At 44.2% G+C, this 17,558-nt stretch overlaps 1 protein-coding gene across 2 annotated transcripts in view; it reads left to right on the top strand.

The window, feature by feature from the left end:
• Window positions 1–13,668, top strand: part of hpgd (15-hydroxyprostaglandin dehydrogenase) — a 55,193-nt gene extending 41,525 nt beyond the window's left edge. Inside the window, exons 1-8 of one of the 2 annotated variants that reach the window (XM_076013942.1) lie at window positions 1,343–1,522; window positions 1,640–1,979; window positions 2,737–2,860; window positions 6,073–6,179; window positions 9,261–9,357; window positions 11,670–11,746; window positions 11,885–12,048; window positions 12,966–13,668. In XM_076013942.1, coding sequence (XP_075870057.1) covers window positions 1,887–1,979; window positions 2,737–2,860; window positions 6,073–6,179; window positions 9,261–9,357; window positions 11,670–11,746; window positions 11,885–12,048; window positions 12,966–13,089 — 786 coding nt within the window. In that variant the 5' untranslated portion in view covers window positions 1,343–1,522; window positions 1,640–1,886 and the 3' untranslated portion in view covers window positions 13,090–13,668. Of the gene's footprint in view, window positions 1–1,342; window positions 1,523–1,639; window positions 1,980–2,736; window positions 2,861–6,072; window positions 6,180–9,260; window positions 9,358–11,669; window positions 11,747–11,884; window positions 12,049–12,965 lie in introns of those variants that run through there. The other variant, XM_076013953.1, reaches the window with a different exon arrangement.
• The last annotated feature ends 3,890 nt before the right edge of the window (window positions 13,669–17,558 follow it).

Below are 17,558 nucleotides of genomic sequence, written 5' to 3'. Positions count from 1 at the left end.
TCAACACAGCATCAGTTTTAGAGGAATCTTGAACAGAGGCTTGGCAAGGCACTGAACACGAGGAATAAAAAGACTGTTTTCTGGAGACGTGTGGAGTTTTTTTTGGATGAGTGATCTTTCACACACCACAAAGAAATCTGAAGAAAAGTTCTTAATGTGTGTGTACTTGAGCCAAACCTCTTCTTGTGGTGTTTGCAACCTTGAAAAATGCAACAATTTGGACACCTTCAGAAAACTCAAACAGACATTGAAAGCTTTATGGGACTTTCAAGAGAGAATTTGGCTTTTCAGTCGGGTTTCAGGCCGTACAGCCACGCTGCTCTGAACAGTTTGTCTTCATAGAGGAAACCCAGAAACCTGAAGGGCAACATCTCCTGATCTTTGATGAAAACTTTATGGATCCTTCATGAGAGTAGGAAGCATGCAAGATAACCCAGGCAAGGCAGGAAGGGAGTGAAAGGAAAAGGTTATCGCTGCCGGAATGTTCTTCTGTTTGGATCGAGCAGTTAAGCCCCCACACAAAATCAATGTGTCCCCAAATCATGTAGCTCTCATTCCCATACTGTCCATAGCGAAAGCCTAAATCAAACTGTTCAACTTGGTCGAGGCATATTCTGGACGAGACAATCATTTCTTTTAACATTCAGTGCAAAAAAATATATGTTTGGTAACTTCAGGGGGCAAGCATGTCAACACCGAGGGGCAAACGGTGGTGTTTGCCTGAACTGTCAGCAAAGTCAGCTGGAGGTGAGAGGAAAAGCCCCGGGTTGGTGTGTCAACAGTTCTTCATTAAATAAAAATAACAATAATAAAACTGCTGCCACTGCAACCTTTAGCCTCTGCTGCTGCTGCCGCAGCTTGAAATCACTTCTTCTCAGTCTCGCTGCACTCAATGGACAGTCATTGGTTGCTAAACAGCAATACAGTGGACGGAAGAACAAGATTCAAAAGCACAGGAAGCAGTATTTCAAATGAATAAAGGACCAAACAAACTTTTTCTTTGTGGTCTGTGTTTTCTATGGAAGCCACAACAATCAACCAGTCAAACAATCAATCAGTCAAATCTGACTTGTATCGGCCAGATCGGCGTAGACTATTAGCCGTCAAGGTGTTTATATTGTTTCCAGCTGCAGCGCCGTCCAAACCCTGCGACCAAGTGAATGAACCAGCTCGCGCAAAAAGTCCTTTTACAGGCGTTGAGCACCAACCATTGGTTCCCATTCATTTACGCGCAGCCTGAATATCAACATGTGGGAACTTGAAGCCTGGTGTTAGGTTTCAGAGCGTGCATGTTGTGTAACAACAATTACATGCAAGACACACCGTTGTCCAACACAAACACCGGGAGGAGGAGACTGTGATACTGCCGGCAGCTGCGTAAACGGCTGCTGTGAAGTGTTTAGTTCAGTTTCTCCTCGTGCTTGTGTGTGTGTGTGTGTGTGTGTGTGTGCGCATGTGTGTAGAAGTCAGAAGCAAAGTGGAGCTAGCAAGCAAAGAAGCAAAGAAGAAGCAAGAGAGGAAGGTAAGACAAGGAGTATTTAACCTGCAATTATAAACCCACCGTGTTTATTTAGCCTTGCCTTCCTCTCACTCTCTCACTCTCTCTCTCTCTCTCTCTCACTCTTTGACACACATGCAGTGTTTGTATAGACTGATAAGCTGAGAGTGAGGGGGAGGGGCCAGGAGTAACGTCCTGAGTTGGGAAGGAGTGAAAACGTACAGCAGGGCGAGAAGGTAGCAGAGTGGGGGAAAGCTGGAAGAGAAAGCAGGACAAACTGACAGAGAGAGAGAGAGAGAGAGAGAGAGAAGAAAGGAGCCAGAGAGAGCTGAGAGGAAGGAGGAAAGCTGTGGAACTGGTTGTGCCGCTGCTGCAGGGGGGAGTCGTCATGTCTCTGACTGGGAAGGTGGCGCTGGTGACCGGGGGAGCGCAGGGCATCGGGAGGGCCGTGGTCCAGTCGCTGCTGCAGAGCTCGGCCAAGGTCAGTGTCCCGCTGCATCTCCACAGCTTCACAACAGAGCAGCTCTACTCAGGCCTGGCTTCTCTCCAGTCGCCCGTCATGCTCGCTTTGCCTTCACTGCTTTATTGCCTCTCAGTCGCGGGAAGCGTCTGCGGCGCAACGTCAGCGCTCGTCTCTGGTCAGCTGGGGAAGCCGATCCTCCGCCGAGGCATGAGAAACCAGTTGTCTTTGCTCTGCAGCCTCCCCCCCGTCCAGCTGTGAAACACTGAGGTGGCAAAAGTATTTGCATTTTGGACTTACTAAACTAAGTAAAACTTAAAGTAAAAGTAAGAAAGTACAGGTTCTGAAATGTACTCAAGTAAAAAGTAAAAATGATTTTTTTTTTTTGGCCATGAATGAAACAACACATTTCATTTTTAACAGTTTTGCTATTGTCAGTGCTATAGTTTTCTTTTTCAGCTGCAGCACATCTGGTGTAGTAAAAGTAAACAACAACCATGCTGTTGAACTACTAGTTCATCTTAACTGGTAATTGAAGGTTAACTACATGGCAACTGTTTCGCAGAGAAGAGGACGCCCAGAAGTATTTATCATGAATCAAATATACTGATGGGGTCTGATGATGATGATGATAACAGAAATCAAAGCATTTTAGAAATAAATATAGCATGGATATGTACAGAATATGCAAAATCATATTGCCATTGTAAATTACAGTTTCTGCCACCTTTGAGTTTAAGATCCTCTTCCCCAATTAGCATTTCTACCTGTGCTGCAGGTGGCTGTGGTGGACCTGAACGAGACCTGCGGTGAAGAATGCAAAGCACAGCTGGACGCCGAGTTTGGGGAGGGACAATCCATCTTCATTTCCTGCGACGTGACCAATGGGGAGGCACTGAAAGGTAACACCGGAGCAGAATCCGCAGCTCTGCGCTTCTGAGAAAGATTCTGCGACAAAGCGAGACAAACACGCACCGCACTATATATAATATAAATGGGGAAGATAGAAAAAGGGGAAGGAAAGAGTGTTGTACGGAAGAACTGCTTCTTATTGTGTTTTGCAAACATTTTCAGTCACTTGCCACTGCCAGGGATCACGTCTCGTCCATTCTTGCACCGGAGTCGCGCAAATTTACACAACCAGTCAAAAGTTCAGATGCAGCTGTCTCTTCTTCATCTTTATTACTTTCTACACTGTCGATACATACTGAAGATATCAAATATGTGGCAAAAGAAAAAAAATGTTCAATACCTACAGTAAATATGTTATAAGTATTTTATATGAAGGGTGGCTATTCTAGATCATCTAAAATATAAAACTTGTTTGAGTTATTTCACACTTTTTTGTTTAGGACATATTCCATGTGTGTTCATTCATAGTTCTGATGCCTTGAGTGACAATGTACAATGTCAATAGTCATGAAAATGAAAGAAGAACCATTCAATCAGAAGTACGTGGCCAAACTGTTGACTGGTGGTGTATTTTACCACCTGTTGACACTTCCGAGCCTGATAGCCGCCCTGCATCTGTTGCATGTGCGTTGTGCGTTTGCACATGAAGGGAGGAACACAGGAGGCTGAATCAAAAAGCACGTGTGAAGCGGAATTGAGGCTGGGAGGAAGAAGAAGGAGGAACAAGGTCTCATTGTGATGTAGAGCGGGTGAAAGCCTGCAGGCTAGCGGCTGTGGAATGCAGTTTGGGGTTGCTCCTCACTGCGTCACTGTATTGCTGCGGACACAGAGTGAAAAGTCTACGACAGCAGAGTGTCAGTGCCCGAACCGGCCCACTGTACCCGACGTGGATCGTAACGTGTCCTTCACATGTGTGCACATGTTCCTCTCGGTGAGAGGGTTGCACCTGGCACACAGCAGGTACAGCATGTTCATGCCTAATTGTGGGGTGCCAGGGTCTGGAATGCAAGGGCGAGGACACACGCAGCCTCCGACCACGGCGCTCCAGCCCAGCGTCGCACCTCTGGCTGGCTGCCGTCAGCTCCAAGACCGGGTTCGCCGGTTTGTTTCCTTGAAATTCCAGCAGGGTTACAGGTTCTGCATCACAGAACTTGGCCGTAGTCCTGCAGCCGCGCGCTCGTCCGCTTCTCCTCACTTCCAATCAGCCCTGATGAACAGTATCATGGCATGACTGTAACTCGGGAAGAGCCAATATCACTTTTTACAGGGCGACTTGCATTCCAGTACTCACCGATATCCAGTACTTAATAAGGCACATCACATCTGTGGAGAGTTTAATTCTCCACAGATGTTTGGTTATTTGCATTCCTAAGCAGGTTTTTTCTAGAAAACGGGTTTTTCTTTCTTTTTTTTTTTAAAGTTTCACTGCAGTGTGAACACAAATTTAACCAAGTTGTCATACACACTACCAGTCAGAAGCTTGGACACACCCTCTCATGCCACGGCTCTTCTTTCCTTTTGATGACTATTCATATAAATTCTCACTTCAGGGATCAAAACAATGAATGAATGAAACATATATGGTATTATGTAGTAAACAAAAAAGTGTGACATAACTCAAAAAAATTCATATTTTCATTTCTTTTTTCTCTCTGCTACAGAATTTCATATATATTGCTCATATACATATTTAATGTCTTCAGTGTGTATCTACAATGTAGAAAGGAGTAAAGATATAGAAAAACCATTGCATTATCGACACATATTTTACCAGTACAACTAGAGTACTCAAAACCGATACTGGTGCCGATACCAGATACTGCATACTGATTCATTACAATGAGTGCAGTTGCTCGACATCGTCCGCCTGTCTGCTCCCTTCAACACTATCAGAACTTCCCATAACAACATGGAAATAACATGGAATAACCCAACACTTCATCTACGTACTCACCAAGTCAGAGTCTCCTGCAGATGCAACAACCAGACTCAATAAATGGAAACAAAGGCACGAGTATTCCTGCTGCTATGACGTGCAATTCCCCCACATGGGACTAAAAAGGTTAATTCCATTCTGTCCTCACCCAACACGGTTGAAGGTTAAAGGTTAAAGGATTAAGGTTATAGGCCCACTGATCGTCACGTCCCGTAGGATGGTAAATCTGTCCTCTGCATTTGACCCATCCCATGGATTATCACAGTGCATCATCTTAATTACAGGCTTTACGTTGGTGACTAATGAAAACTTATAATGGTTTTAATAGTCGCTGACTGGCAGCGAGCAACAAAACAGAGCACAAAGTGTGTTTATGTCCAAATGAGTCAGCAAGTGAGCCGATGCTCACTCAGATAACAGCACTTGGCCTCTGCTGCTTTGATTGAGCAAGTTAGGTGCACAGGAGCATTATTTCATGAATGAATAGTGTTGCAGTCATTGCCCTCTCACACACTAAACTTTTCTTGTTATGAAAGGCCACGGATTTCTTCACTTGCTTCAGCATGTTTTGTACCTCATGTCTGCCATTTTTGTGGCTCGTCCACTTTCCAAGAGTGCACAAAAATAACAATTGCAACAACAACAACAACAAAAAATAATTGAATGAGCATCTTTGTTCACAACAACTTCAAGCAAGAGATCACTGTAAAATCGAAATAATTCAATTCAATTCATTTTTATTTGTATTTCATTATATCATAACAGTCATCTGAGGACACTTGACACTTGATTGTGGAAAGGGATCAGGAAAAAATAACTCATGAGGCAGAAAGCTTGAGCGGATCCCAATTCTCAAATTAGGAGTGGAAGGACATCTGTTGGATTTAGAAACAAACATTAACTAATGTCAAAACTCTTCATCAATGGATGGATGGATGGATGGATGGATGGATGGATGGATGTCTAAGATTTAAGACTCGAGTTCTCAGAGATTCAAGTGTGTCAAAAAAAAAAAGTATGAAACCGTGACTGGAAAAACAACCTGTGTGTTATTTTATGACGCTGCATCTGGTATTCATTTGAAAGCATTGAAAAACATGTCACTCTTATCTGGAAGTCTGTGTAGTATTTCATGGACTTTGTAACCCCTTCTCTCAAGTGACACAGTGAAGCATTTTTGGTTCCCTCCAAGTTTCCAGGAAAGAGTGTGATGCTGTTCCAGCCTCTGCAGTCATTCACTGACGGATCTTTGTTTCTGCTCAACAGATGCGTTCCAGAGAACAGTGGACACGTTTGGCCGCCTGGACATCCTTATAAACAATGCGGGCATAAACAATGAAAACATCTGGGAGAAGACCGTCCAAGTTAACCTAGTAAGATCAATCCAAAGTCTCCCTCTCCATCATTCTTTGCTGCCAGAAATACTCTCTGAGTTAACAGTTCCATTTCACCTTTCCACGAATTGAAGGACATGCATACACTGATTAAAAAATTAAAAAAAATCAAGCTGCAGGAAAAGAAGATCTGGTGTTTATTATGTTCCCCTAAAGAAACCTGCAAGCATCTTTTCTTTTCCAATGATTACTGACAGGAAGGTTTCTAGATTTGATTCAAAAATGATGTAGAGCTGCCAGCAGTCTTGTAACAGATGGAATGTCAGTAATAGTAAGAGAAGGAAATCCTGAAGTTTTAAAATCAAATGGGAAAGGAAACAGGGGGTGTGTGTTAGACCTCGAACTTGCATTGCCTCTCCTTCATACAACACAACACAGCGCCACACATTTCTATATGTACACATTCCTGCTGCTAGTCAGGTCAGTTCTTTTTCTTTCATAAGATTATAGTTGGTAAGTATATTGAGTTATGTGAAAGTCTTGATTCACAGGCGCATGAAAAAGAGTACGACTGCAGGCGGGGTATTTGTATTAAACCACTGTGATTTTTAGTACTACTTGTTATTTTTGACAACAGCCAGTTGGAAATCAACTCAGGCCTGCGTGAGTTCACATGAGCTTGAATGCCAGGAATGGCTCAAAGCCCATTGTAGACAAAACAGTTTTGGCTGGAGTGCAATCTAGATGGAGCCACTATCAAGTAATCAAGTCTCTTCTTCACCATCTAAAAGTCATAAGAGCATGTGCTGTGTGACACGAGTTCTTTTTTTTTGAATGTACATATGCTTGCTGTAGCTTACCGCATATATACGAGAGCATCACAATCCACACATGGAATAATCTGCTGAAAGCCGTGGCTACTTAGCGCTACCTAGTGATTACACCTCGTGATACCATGAATTTGACACCCCGGCTCGGGAAGCCACACAGAATCCTGTGATTCTGACCCATTTGATTGGAAGGCATTTGCCAACCTTTGGGCTGGTGGGCCCATAGTGTATCCAGCATTTGCTCTATTCAGGCAGCCACGTCTCTGTTACAGAGATGCAGCAGCTGGTTTCAATTCAAAACACGGGTTAATCAAGGCTGTCAACATCTGGCAGAAATGAACCTCTGAGCTGCAGCAAATGAAAAACACTGTACCTCGTTTGGTGCAGCTAGTTTCACAAGCATGATGTGCTTTGTTAAGCAAAGCTGCTTTTCTCCTCCCATATAGATATCTGATGGTGACTCTGTTCTTAATTACTCCTGGGTCGACCCGAAAAACAAAAAGTAATCATCTGGAGATTGTTCCCATGAGTTTGTGTTTCCATACGATCTTGTAAGGCCGCTCATGTTGAAGGTGGAGTGCACGCACTGTGCACCGACTCAATACGCACATTCAGTATCAGTACAGCTGTATTGATAGAGTATTAACAGGAAAATAAATATGTGAAATTGCCTTCACGCGGTGATGAAACAAGTATTGCACAATTTCTGCCTCCACGTGCGGCTTTAAGAGGAAGCACATGCAAAACATGACTCACTGGCTGTGTCTCAATTCAGGGTCTGCATCCTTCATAGGCTGCATTTGAAAGGAAGTTGTGTCATAGCACTGCGCGAAGGCTCGTCCCAATTCCCAAAAGTCCAAAGGATGCTCCAAATGCGCCCTCGGAAATGCACCCTACTTTTAGCCGATTCCAAGGCTGCACCGCTACTATCCTTCACCTCCTTCTGTATCCCAGGATGCTTTGCTTGCTGCTGCAAAGCATCCTGGGAAGTCAGCTGAAATGAGCTGCATTTACTGGCAAAGACACTTTGTATAAATTTAAGTATTGAAATTTCAGATAAAGTATCCAGTTTTTAACGTAGGGTTTTTACTTATTTGAACATCCAACACCACCGTCAGATGGCGAACCAATGGTTAGCTTGATACTATGAAAACGTCACTTCCGGGGTTGGCAAGCAGGAGGGACCGGCGGTGACGCAACCAGGAAATACGCCGAAGGCTAGACCGTCCCGTGTGGTTACCGGGGAGGCGGGTTTGGGTCGGTCCTTCTCGGCCGGGTCCTTGGGAGAACGCTTCCTTCAGACTGAGGACGCTTCCTTCAGACTGAGGACGCTTCCTTCAGACGGAGGACGCTTCCTTCAGACGGAGGACGCTTCCTTCCAAGGATGCAGACCCTGAATTGAGACACAGCCACTGAATCGCAGTTCTTCCTGATCGCACTTTTCAATGATGCAGATAGTGAATTCGACATCATAAAACGCTCCACGTCTGCTGATATACGTGTCCACTGGTCCAGCCCCTCGATGTTGCTGCCTTCAATCATCTTGGCTCAACCCAACTGTTTCCTCCTGTGCACGTGAACACGATGCACGTGGACGGCCTCCAGGCATTTGCTGCATGTGTTCAAGGAACATTACCCCAAACTGATTCTCCTGTCTAATAACAGAGAAGCAGCAGATAATAATAATAATGATGAGGATGATAAAAATTCCAATGGTGCACAAACATTCTTACATTTTCTTCCTTAATTCTGTCTCTTCTTGCCCACTTGCTTAAATGACAGCTAACGGAGAGCAAAAAGCAAAGGAGCGAATCCTAAATACGAGTTGACAAATTTGAGTACTTTCAAAGGACACTGAACCCTTTCTTCTGTGCTGCTTTCGTGTTTAAATGAGGGTTGATCCCATCATGGTGCCATTTGTGTAAACAGATGGCTCTTCAGTTAAATTCCTCTTTACCCAAAAAATTCCTCTAAAGACTTTATCAGATGTGTGTCTTTTAGGCTTTCATCTTTGTTTTCCTCTTCTGCCCCGTGTCCAACATGCAATTAGTAAACAACTCAAGGTCTTTTTTGCAGGAGAGTGGGATTGCAATCTGAGGAAAAAGCTGGACTGAGTTCAGTGGGGGCCGTCTTTTGCCAGATACTGTCTCGAGCAGGCAACCACGGCTCTATAAGTTAACATTTGGCCTGGGTAACACATTCTTTCCCTGCAATTTGATGTCCCGTTTCCTGCTCTCAAGCAAGGTCACAGGTGTCATAAGAAACAACTTGTGTCTCTTTATCCCCACAGATATCAGTAATTAAAGGGACCTACTTGGGACTGGAACACATGAGCAAAGAGAACGGCAAGGAGGGAGGCACCATCATCAATGTATCCTCTATGGCAGGTTGGCTACTCATACTAAAATATCACACATCATTTTAACACGGGATATTTTACATTACAAGTTACATTTGTCCAAGCCAGACTGTGGGTCGTTGGTTACCTACAGTCTGGCTGGAGCTGCATTGCTGCATTTCCATGACCCCTAGAATTGTGCAAAACCTAAACATGACAATAAAAAACTGGTGATGAAAACAGCTAAGCTTGGAAAAACCTCTGACATATGGCTGAAAGGTTTTGACGCTCTCATGAGGTGTTTCTTTTTTAGATGATATATAGGTCAATCGCAAAAGTGTCATGGAAACAGTCTTCGCATTTACATTAAGGGTCACGTGACCAGTTCACTGACCTGTGAAAATGGCGTGTTATGATTGGACGGAGGAGGAGACGGAATATTTTTTTACAAGTAATCTAAGAGAAAAATATAACAACCATTCTTGACAGACAACAAACGTAGACAAACAAAAGCAAATGTACTTCTCGTCAAATCTCGGCTTATGCGATTCACACCATTCAACGGAAACGCCTGCTAATCGCAACCGTACTGAAATTTTAGAAATATCGCTTTTATTTTGCGAAAAACTGCCGCATTAATGCAACATTGGACAGATAAATAGAAAGAAAGATGCATAATTAAGGCAGCATGAGACCCCCTGTTTTGGGTGTGCCCACATTTCAAATGTGAGAATCATCAAGAACAGCAGCCAATAGGAGGACGCAAAGCCAAATGAGTCAGCAGAGTTTCACGAGTGGACAGATATAGCCGCCTCTGGCTGAAGCTGAGTCAACACTCTGACACTCAGAAACAAGATGAAAAATAAACATTCCTTTCGCTGTACATTATGATGAGTTGCAGGCTTCATTCATGCCAATCATTAATAGGAGCTGCGTTATAAAAAATAAACAAATAAATAATTACGATGAAAGTAAGTACGATGAAGAAAGAAAGCACCAACAAGAGAACATTAGGCAATCGAAAGCCTCAAAGGTCAAGTCTCTGATTGTGCCTCAAAGACACCAACATCATGTGTTCAACAGCTCAAAAATAAGGAAATATTGTGTAATCTAAAGTGACTGTGTCTCCGTCTGACCTGTTCAGCAACTCAACGCTCCTCGGCACAAATAATGCAACGGCTCGTTGGATGGATCCTCTTATATCCTCGAGGCGCGGTTGATACTCAACGGCTGTGACAGTTGGGAAAAATGTACAGCTTAATGCAGTCATTCACCGCTTACGTCAACTGTGACAATATGAATGTGTGTGCGTGTGCGCGTGCAGGCATGCGTTTGCCGTTCCAAAAACAGCCGGGGACAAGTTTGAACCTGATCAAACGGAAATTCTGCCAGGCGTCGCGTTCAAGGGAAAACACTGTTGTTTACTCGTGTTGCAAAGTGGAGCACATGACATGACAGTATGTGTCGCTGGTGAAGTCACCCAGGGCAACGGCAGTCTTTCAGAGTTGTGCTGTGGCCAACTGGACTTTGTGCTCGTTACTTGAGGACGTTTCAGCTTTTATCCAAAAGTCCCCTTCAATTCAAGAGGTAGAAAAGATTCAAGAGTGCCTGCCACTCATCTCCACAATACAACACAATAGTGCAGCAACTCATCTCTTTACCTAGGAGACATAGCGACGGTCAGTTAGAGTTCCCAATTTGCTTCGTGTGCATGTTTTTGGACTGCCTGAGGAAGTTGGAGAACCCGGAGAGAACCCACGCAGACACAGGGAGAACGTACAAACGCCACACGGAAAGGCCTCAGGCCTGGAATCGAACCCACAACCTTCTTGTTGTGAGGCGGCAGCACTAACTACCGTGCCACCTCAGCCACCTAATAAATCAAAACTCACATCCTGGAGGAGGTGGTGTCACATTCAGTTTGATTGTGCCGTTCAGTTATTCCGCAGACGAGCAAGCTTTGGCTGTTGTCGCTGTTGGCATTGTGAGCTGTACGAGTTAATAGCAGCACACTGTGGGATACTTAGCACATGAAAGCAAATCAATAAAAGCAAAAATATGATGATCCTCGAGTCAAGATTGTTGAAATTGAAATTACAAGCAACCTCATTTTTCAGGGACCGTTAATTAGTTGTAACTGTATTTACTGACAGAAAGACAAGAGTAAGTGAACGGTAAACAGTTTATTGAGGATTATTGATACCTGGAGTGGCTATTGTGGAGTAGCGATTAGGGTTAATGTTCTGAGTTTCCAGATCGAAATCATTTCTATGCCATGTGCATGAAAAATCTGACTCTCAAAAAAATGATCTACGCTGATGATGACGTCCTCTCTCTCCTCCTGTTCTCTTTACACTGCAGCCTTCTTACATTCCCCTCATCAGCCCGTCTACACGGCGACTAAACATGGAGTGATTGGCTTCACCAGAGCGATAGCGGTAACACACACACACACACACACACACACACACACACACACACACACACACACACACACACACACACGCGCTAACATTCACGCAGACAACGGTGTGGAACACTGCTCAAGATGTCGTCCTGAAAACGTCCACTTGCAGGACGCCTCCACCGAGGGCGACTACGGCGTCCGTATCAACGTCCTGTGCCCGGCCTTCGTCGACACCCCTCTCCTGCACTCAGTGGAAAAGGTGGAAAACCTGGGCAAGTTTCTCAAGTTCAAAGACGATTTCAAGAGCAAAATCAACAAATTTGGAGTTTTAAAGTAAGTCAAATATTTCGAGCCTCTTTGAAGCTTTAACACTAAACATGATTATATGTGCACACACTTGTGTTTACTTAAAGAAAAAGTCTTCTCCATCTGTGTGTTATATTTTTTGTTCGTTTTGTATTGCTTTTAAATGTTTGATGATGAGTTTTTGCTATAGCAAAAGTTCAGACAGGTATTGTAGCAACAAAGGAATAGATGTGGATTGGCCATAAGAACGTCTTGCACTTTACAGATGTTAAGAGGTTGAGTGGTAAAAACAAAATATCATGACGTTGTATGCAAGTTCATTTTTTTTCCAACCTTTTTTGAGCTACAGCACATTTTTTTACATTGAAAAAAATCCCTTGGCACACCACCAAACAAAAAAAGTCCAAAGTAATACACGCATTATTTATTACAGCTGTTTGACGTGTAGTTATTTGAACTATGCCGTTGTGCAGTTAATATTTCAGAGGGACATTATTTTAGAGTACCTCGGCTTTGCGGTCACTGTTCAGTACCTTTTCTGCTGTTAAAAATGATCCAAATGCTCACGCAAGTCACGATTCTGTCACAACTTTTTCACTTTTGCAAAATGATCAACAAACGTATCAATGGTGAAAAAAAAACATCTTTACTTTTTTTTTACTAGAGTACATTTTAGTACTTGTACCCGTACTTTCTTACTTGTACTTGAGTGAAGGAGTTGAATACTTCAGTACAGATTGTGAATACTTTTAAAACCTTTATCCAACAAAGTTTGACCTGCCGGCTCTTCAAATTGGAATCCAGCAAAAGAATTTGGCACATAACAGTCGAAAGAACCGCCCAGTGGGTTCTAAGACCGGCCTCTCGTTCAATCTTTTGCCTCTTAAATCTACATTGCCAACTCTCGCTCTCTCCTCCTCCTCCTCCTCCTCCTCTACACGCAGGCCGTCGTTGATAGCAGAGGGGATGATGAGGCTGATCACTGACCCCAGTCTGCACGGCGCCGTGATGAAGATCACCTGCTCGAAGGGGATCCACTTTCACAGCTATGAGCCCATGTCTGCCTGACACCATCGGTTCACCTCTTTCGCTGCGCAGCACCTTATCTTGTCGGACTGCAACGCTGAAGCTAAACAGGTGCTGCACGGATTCCAGCCAGACGGATGGAGCGAAACAAAATCCACAGGCATCTGCCAGAGTCGCTCACTGATTGGAGCAACTATTGAAATGATTATTCAAGTTGATCAAAATGAGATTTGGCAGCCTGGTGCCTTTGCTTGCAGGTTTGTTGTGAGCATATTATCACAGAAAGTACCAAAGCAAAATATCTGTTATTGTCATCCACTGGTGTGTGGGTGTGAGTGATTGCAAATGCAAAAAAAAAAAAAAAAGATCTTGTGGGATTATATTTATTGGTATTTCATGACTAGGAGTAAGCCATCTATATTTGTAATCATTGTATATGTTTGATGAGACTTTGCGTCCATGTGCAGTTTGTCAAGCTGTCGGTGTCGAGCGTCGCCGGCCAAACGGGAGGCCGAGCCAAGCTGTTTCTGTTTCACGTTGGAACCTTGCCTATGTACAACTTCCTCTCAGCTGCTTCCTCTGTAGCAAACTTTCTGTGTTGTAATAAAACTAAATTCTGTGTAGCAGCTTTCCCGTGCATTTCATTCCCGTCTGAGTCGCAGCGGCATTTTCAGTGAGAAATCCCAGGACGCCACAGAGCGGTTCGCAGAAACATTCCCTGGGAGGAATTAAGCCGCTTACATTTTGACTTTCAAGTGAACTGTGAGAGTCACTGCGAGCGTCCAAGTTACTGTTGACATTTTACACTCCTTCTCGGGAACTGACTTTCCAACGCTTATGTCAATATTTGAGGAACCATTAAGCGCAGTATTTGCAGCTCCTTGGCCTATTCTTCAGAGTTGTGCTGCAGATCCGCTCCACTGACACGCCGCCATTTATCAGTTTATAAATTCACTGCGTCGTCGGTGTTTCACCTGTAAACCTTAAATCCTGCTATTCACACTGTAGCTTTGACAGCAACGACCCGGATATGGCTGCAGACCAAACACGACTCCACCTTTACTTCTATGGCACAATGAGCCAACTGAAGCAGATGATTAACGTGTGCACTAGTGTGTGTGTGTGTGTGTGTGTACTTGCATTAAATCCTTTGACTGTTGCATTCAAAGCATAATACAGGAAAAACATTGCTAAATCCCCCACAACCACTATGGCCCAATTCTGTTCGAAGTTATGCAATAATATCAAATCAGAATAATCGTTCTGGATGACTCTATTGGCCATAAACACACACATCTACAATCCAGTTATGAATTGATTGCAAGTTTTTTTTTGGCAAGATATAAACTTATCCTTCTCATACGACTTCCATTGGCTAAAATTGGTAATGAGAAAAGACCTCTGAGCAGTCTGACAGGTCCCACGAGGGAACCAGGGCACTCATTTATCAGCAGTACACCTGAACAGATCAGTGCGTAAGAATAAAGGGTGGAGTTGAGAGTCTTTAGCACAACTGTGACAGCTCATACTGAGCCAACATATGTTGTGTAACGGACGTTTGCACACAAGCAGAGGCAGAAAACACCATGAGCGTCAAAGCGCACAGGACACCTCGCTAAGTTACCGATATGAGAGAAGATGAAACAGACAAGTCCCTGTTTGTTGTCGGAATCTCTAAAAGTCAGTGGAGACAAATGTTTAGAAATGCACCACGACTCGTCCTGGTTGCGGGCTTCTTCTCTGGACGCGTCTGTAGAAACTCTGCTGGGTGACACGATGAAGCCGAGGGGAGGGGAAATCAGAAGTCTCCTGTCTAAACATTCTTCCAGCACAGAGGGAGTGTGTGTGTGTGTGTGTGTGTGTGTGTGTGTGTGTGTGTGTGTGTGTGTGTGTGTGTGTGTGTTGGAGGGCAGGGCGGAGTCACTGCCTGAAATGGACAATTTTAAAAACTCAGGCAGAAGGCAGAAGGCAGAAGGCAACCTCAGCGGCCCTTGGCTTCAGCCCTGCAGTTGGGTTGGGGGGGAGGAAGGGGGGGGGGGGTTGACTCGTTGACCACAGTGCGTTCTAAAATGTGACAGAGAGGTCATGGCAGCAGCAGATGGATGGAGTGTTTTGGTGGCCCACCTCATAGGAGAAAAAAATATGTGGAAAACATGTGCTTTAATGTTGAACAACAACAAAATCAGTGTCTTGGAAGCCCCGCGGTGGTTAGGGTTAGGGTTAGGGTTGTCTTGAGCGGTTGGTCGTTTTTCCATTTGCCTTTGATTAATGCCAGACATTGTTTTGTATTTTTTCTCTATAATATGCTTAAGCTAAAAGGTGAAAATATACTATGCATACTACAAGCGAAAGTCTAATAAGCACAGCTTCGCAGCAGATGTCTGGCAAAAAGAGGAACAAGAAGATGCACATGCACAAGCAGCTCATCATCATGAGACGGAGAAGTGAGCGTTTCCTGTTGTTCTAACAGCGAAGAAGAAGAACTTTCCATGACCTCCTAGTGAGGAGGAAGTATGATGTCTTGACCTTCTAGTGAGGAGGAAGTATGATGTCTTGACCTTCTAGTGAGGAGGAAGTATGATGTCTTGACCTTCTAGTGAGGAGGAAGTATGATGTCTGAGTGCTGTCTCGTACATATGGCACCTTTAGATGATCTAAACCCTACATGGGTTGGTACCAGGGACCGCCCCAAAAGATGATAATAAAAGGAGGTTTGCCGTCGGAAGCGCTTCAGAGTGGGGTGGATGGAATGTAACTGAGGTTGCTCTCCGTCACTGCTCTCCTCGCGAGTATGATATGCTTGACTCCTGTGTGTTCCTCTCATACTTTGAGGGTTTAAACCTGACACAGACAGTACAAGAAACCAATTTTGACCCCCTTCAACTCACCAAATGAGAATTTATTTTTATTCCAAAATTGTACAAATCCGCTCAATAGCGCCCCCCCCGAGGAAAATGGGGACTTTCTACCTCATTGTGACCCACTGAACAAGGTTCGATCTGCACCAAATTTTGCACACGTCAAGGCTGCTAAAAAAAAATTGTGATGAAAAAATGAAAACTGTCGCTGCTTCAGAGCGCCAACTACAGGCCGAGAGGTTGGGGGGGGGTGGGACCACTTGAATGAGCATTGCGTCCCCTATAACGTCGTAGAGACCTGGGACCACTGGGACCAGAGCCCACACGTTCCTCTTGTCTCCAACACCTGCAGAGGTGGGCTCTGCAACACCACTTTGACCCTGGTCCTTATCAGAAGTCATGAGTCAGCAGTTGCAATAACAAACACTTTGACAATTTATGATAACCCAGAATGTCACACTTTCAGATGATCAAATAAAATAAAAATAAAAACTGTCATCAACACTTGGCAAAACACAACCACAATACCACAAAGGCATCAAACACAGTGGCAATAGAGTAAAAGCAGCCAACAATCCTCAAGTCAGAATGCAACAAATGTCCTGAAATCCGAGTGATTTTTTTCATAAACGCATCTCCATCACACCGAGTCAAAGGTCACGAATCCCGCAAAAGCGACGTTAGTCAATAACGCACGGACAGCACGCGCACCCAGGAGGGAGTCAATCCGTTCATCATCAACGCACTCATCCACGACTGAGTCAGAATGTTCATTCAAACGCAACACCCACACACGCACCGAGTCATTTAACAACGCACCAGATTAAAGTGTCGGGTTCGAACCAATGCACACAACAATGGCCATGTGCCGGTAGCACGCTACACATACCTCCGGGCCCGGTTCCGTTGAGTGTCTTGAGTGTTGCCGGAAGACAGAACTCCCTTGCGCTTAGCTGTCCAAAGCTAGCGACCGAGGTTTTCCAGGAGACGAAGGGGCAAATCCAAGTGGATCCAATAAGCCTCGAACGGGACAGGAAAAGTAAATCCAGTATAGGAAACGAGCCGCCACGAGACCCTCCGTGGGTCCAGAGTCCCGGAAAAGAGTCACTCAACAAACAAACAAACAAACAAACTCGAACTTAAAACTTTTCCCTGACTAAAAAACAACAACAACAACAACAACAAAGTCCAAGAAAGCTACTTTTTTTTTTTTCTTTACTACATGTAGCGACCTTACTACACGGTTCACTTGAGGGGCATTTGGGGGAGAACTGTATTGGCATGACTGGCCATAAACCATAAGCCAAGCAAAAAGCCGAACAAAAAGTAGATTCTGCTTCTGGGTGTGAGCATTGGTCAACACATTGATTAACACCTCACAAAACAAAACACGGTTCCTCTTGACCGACATGACATTGTAAGGTTGAAAAAATGGTGCGGCTTCCCCCAAATGGACACCTGTCGCTAATCTGCACGTGCCCTCATTAAAGAGCCAAAACTAAGGAAAGAAAGGACATGCACCACCTTGTGGGGAAAATAGCATAATAGCACTCAAAACAAATAATAATCATCAGACATGGGACGCTCATAATGTACATAAGGAAAAATAAACAACTCGATCCTAATCTCATGAAACATCTACAAACATTCGAG

This window comes from Nelusetta ayraudi, unplaced genomic scaffold, assembly GCF_046127955.1.
Source record: "Nelusetta ayraudi isolate G7.1 ecotype Tasmania unplaced genomic scaffold, CSIRO-AGI_Nayr_v1 ptg000006l, whole genome shotgun sequence".
In the NCBI taxonomy this organism is placed as follows: Eukaryota; Metazoa; Chordata; class Actinopteri; order Tetraodontiformes; family Monacanthidae; genus Nelusetta; species Nelusetta ayraudi.
This window is presented reverse-complemented; position numbering and strand designations above follow the sequence as displayed.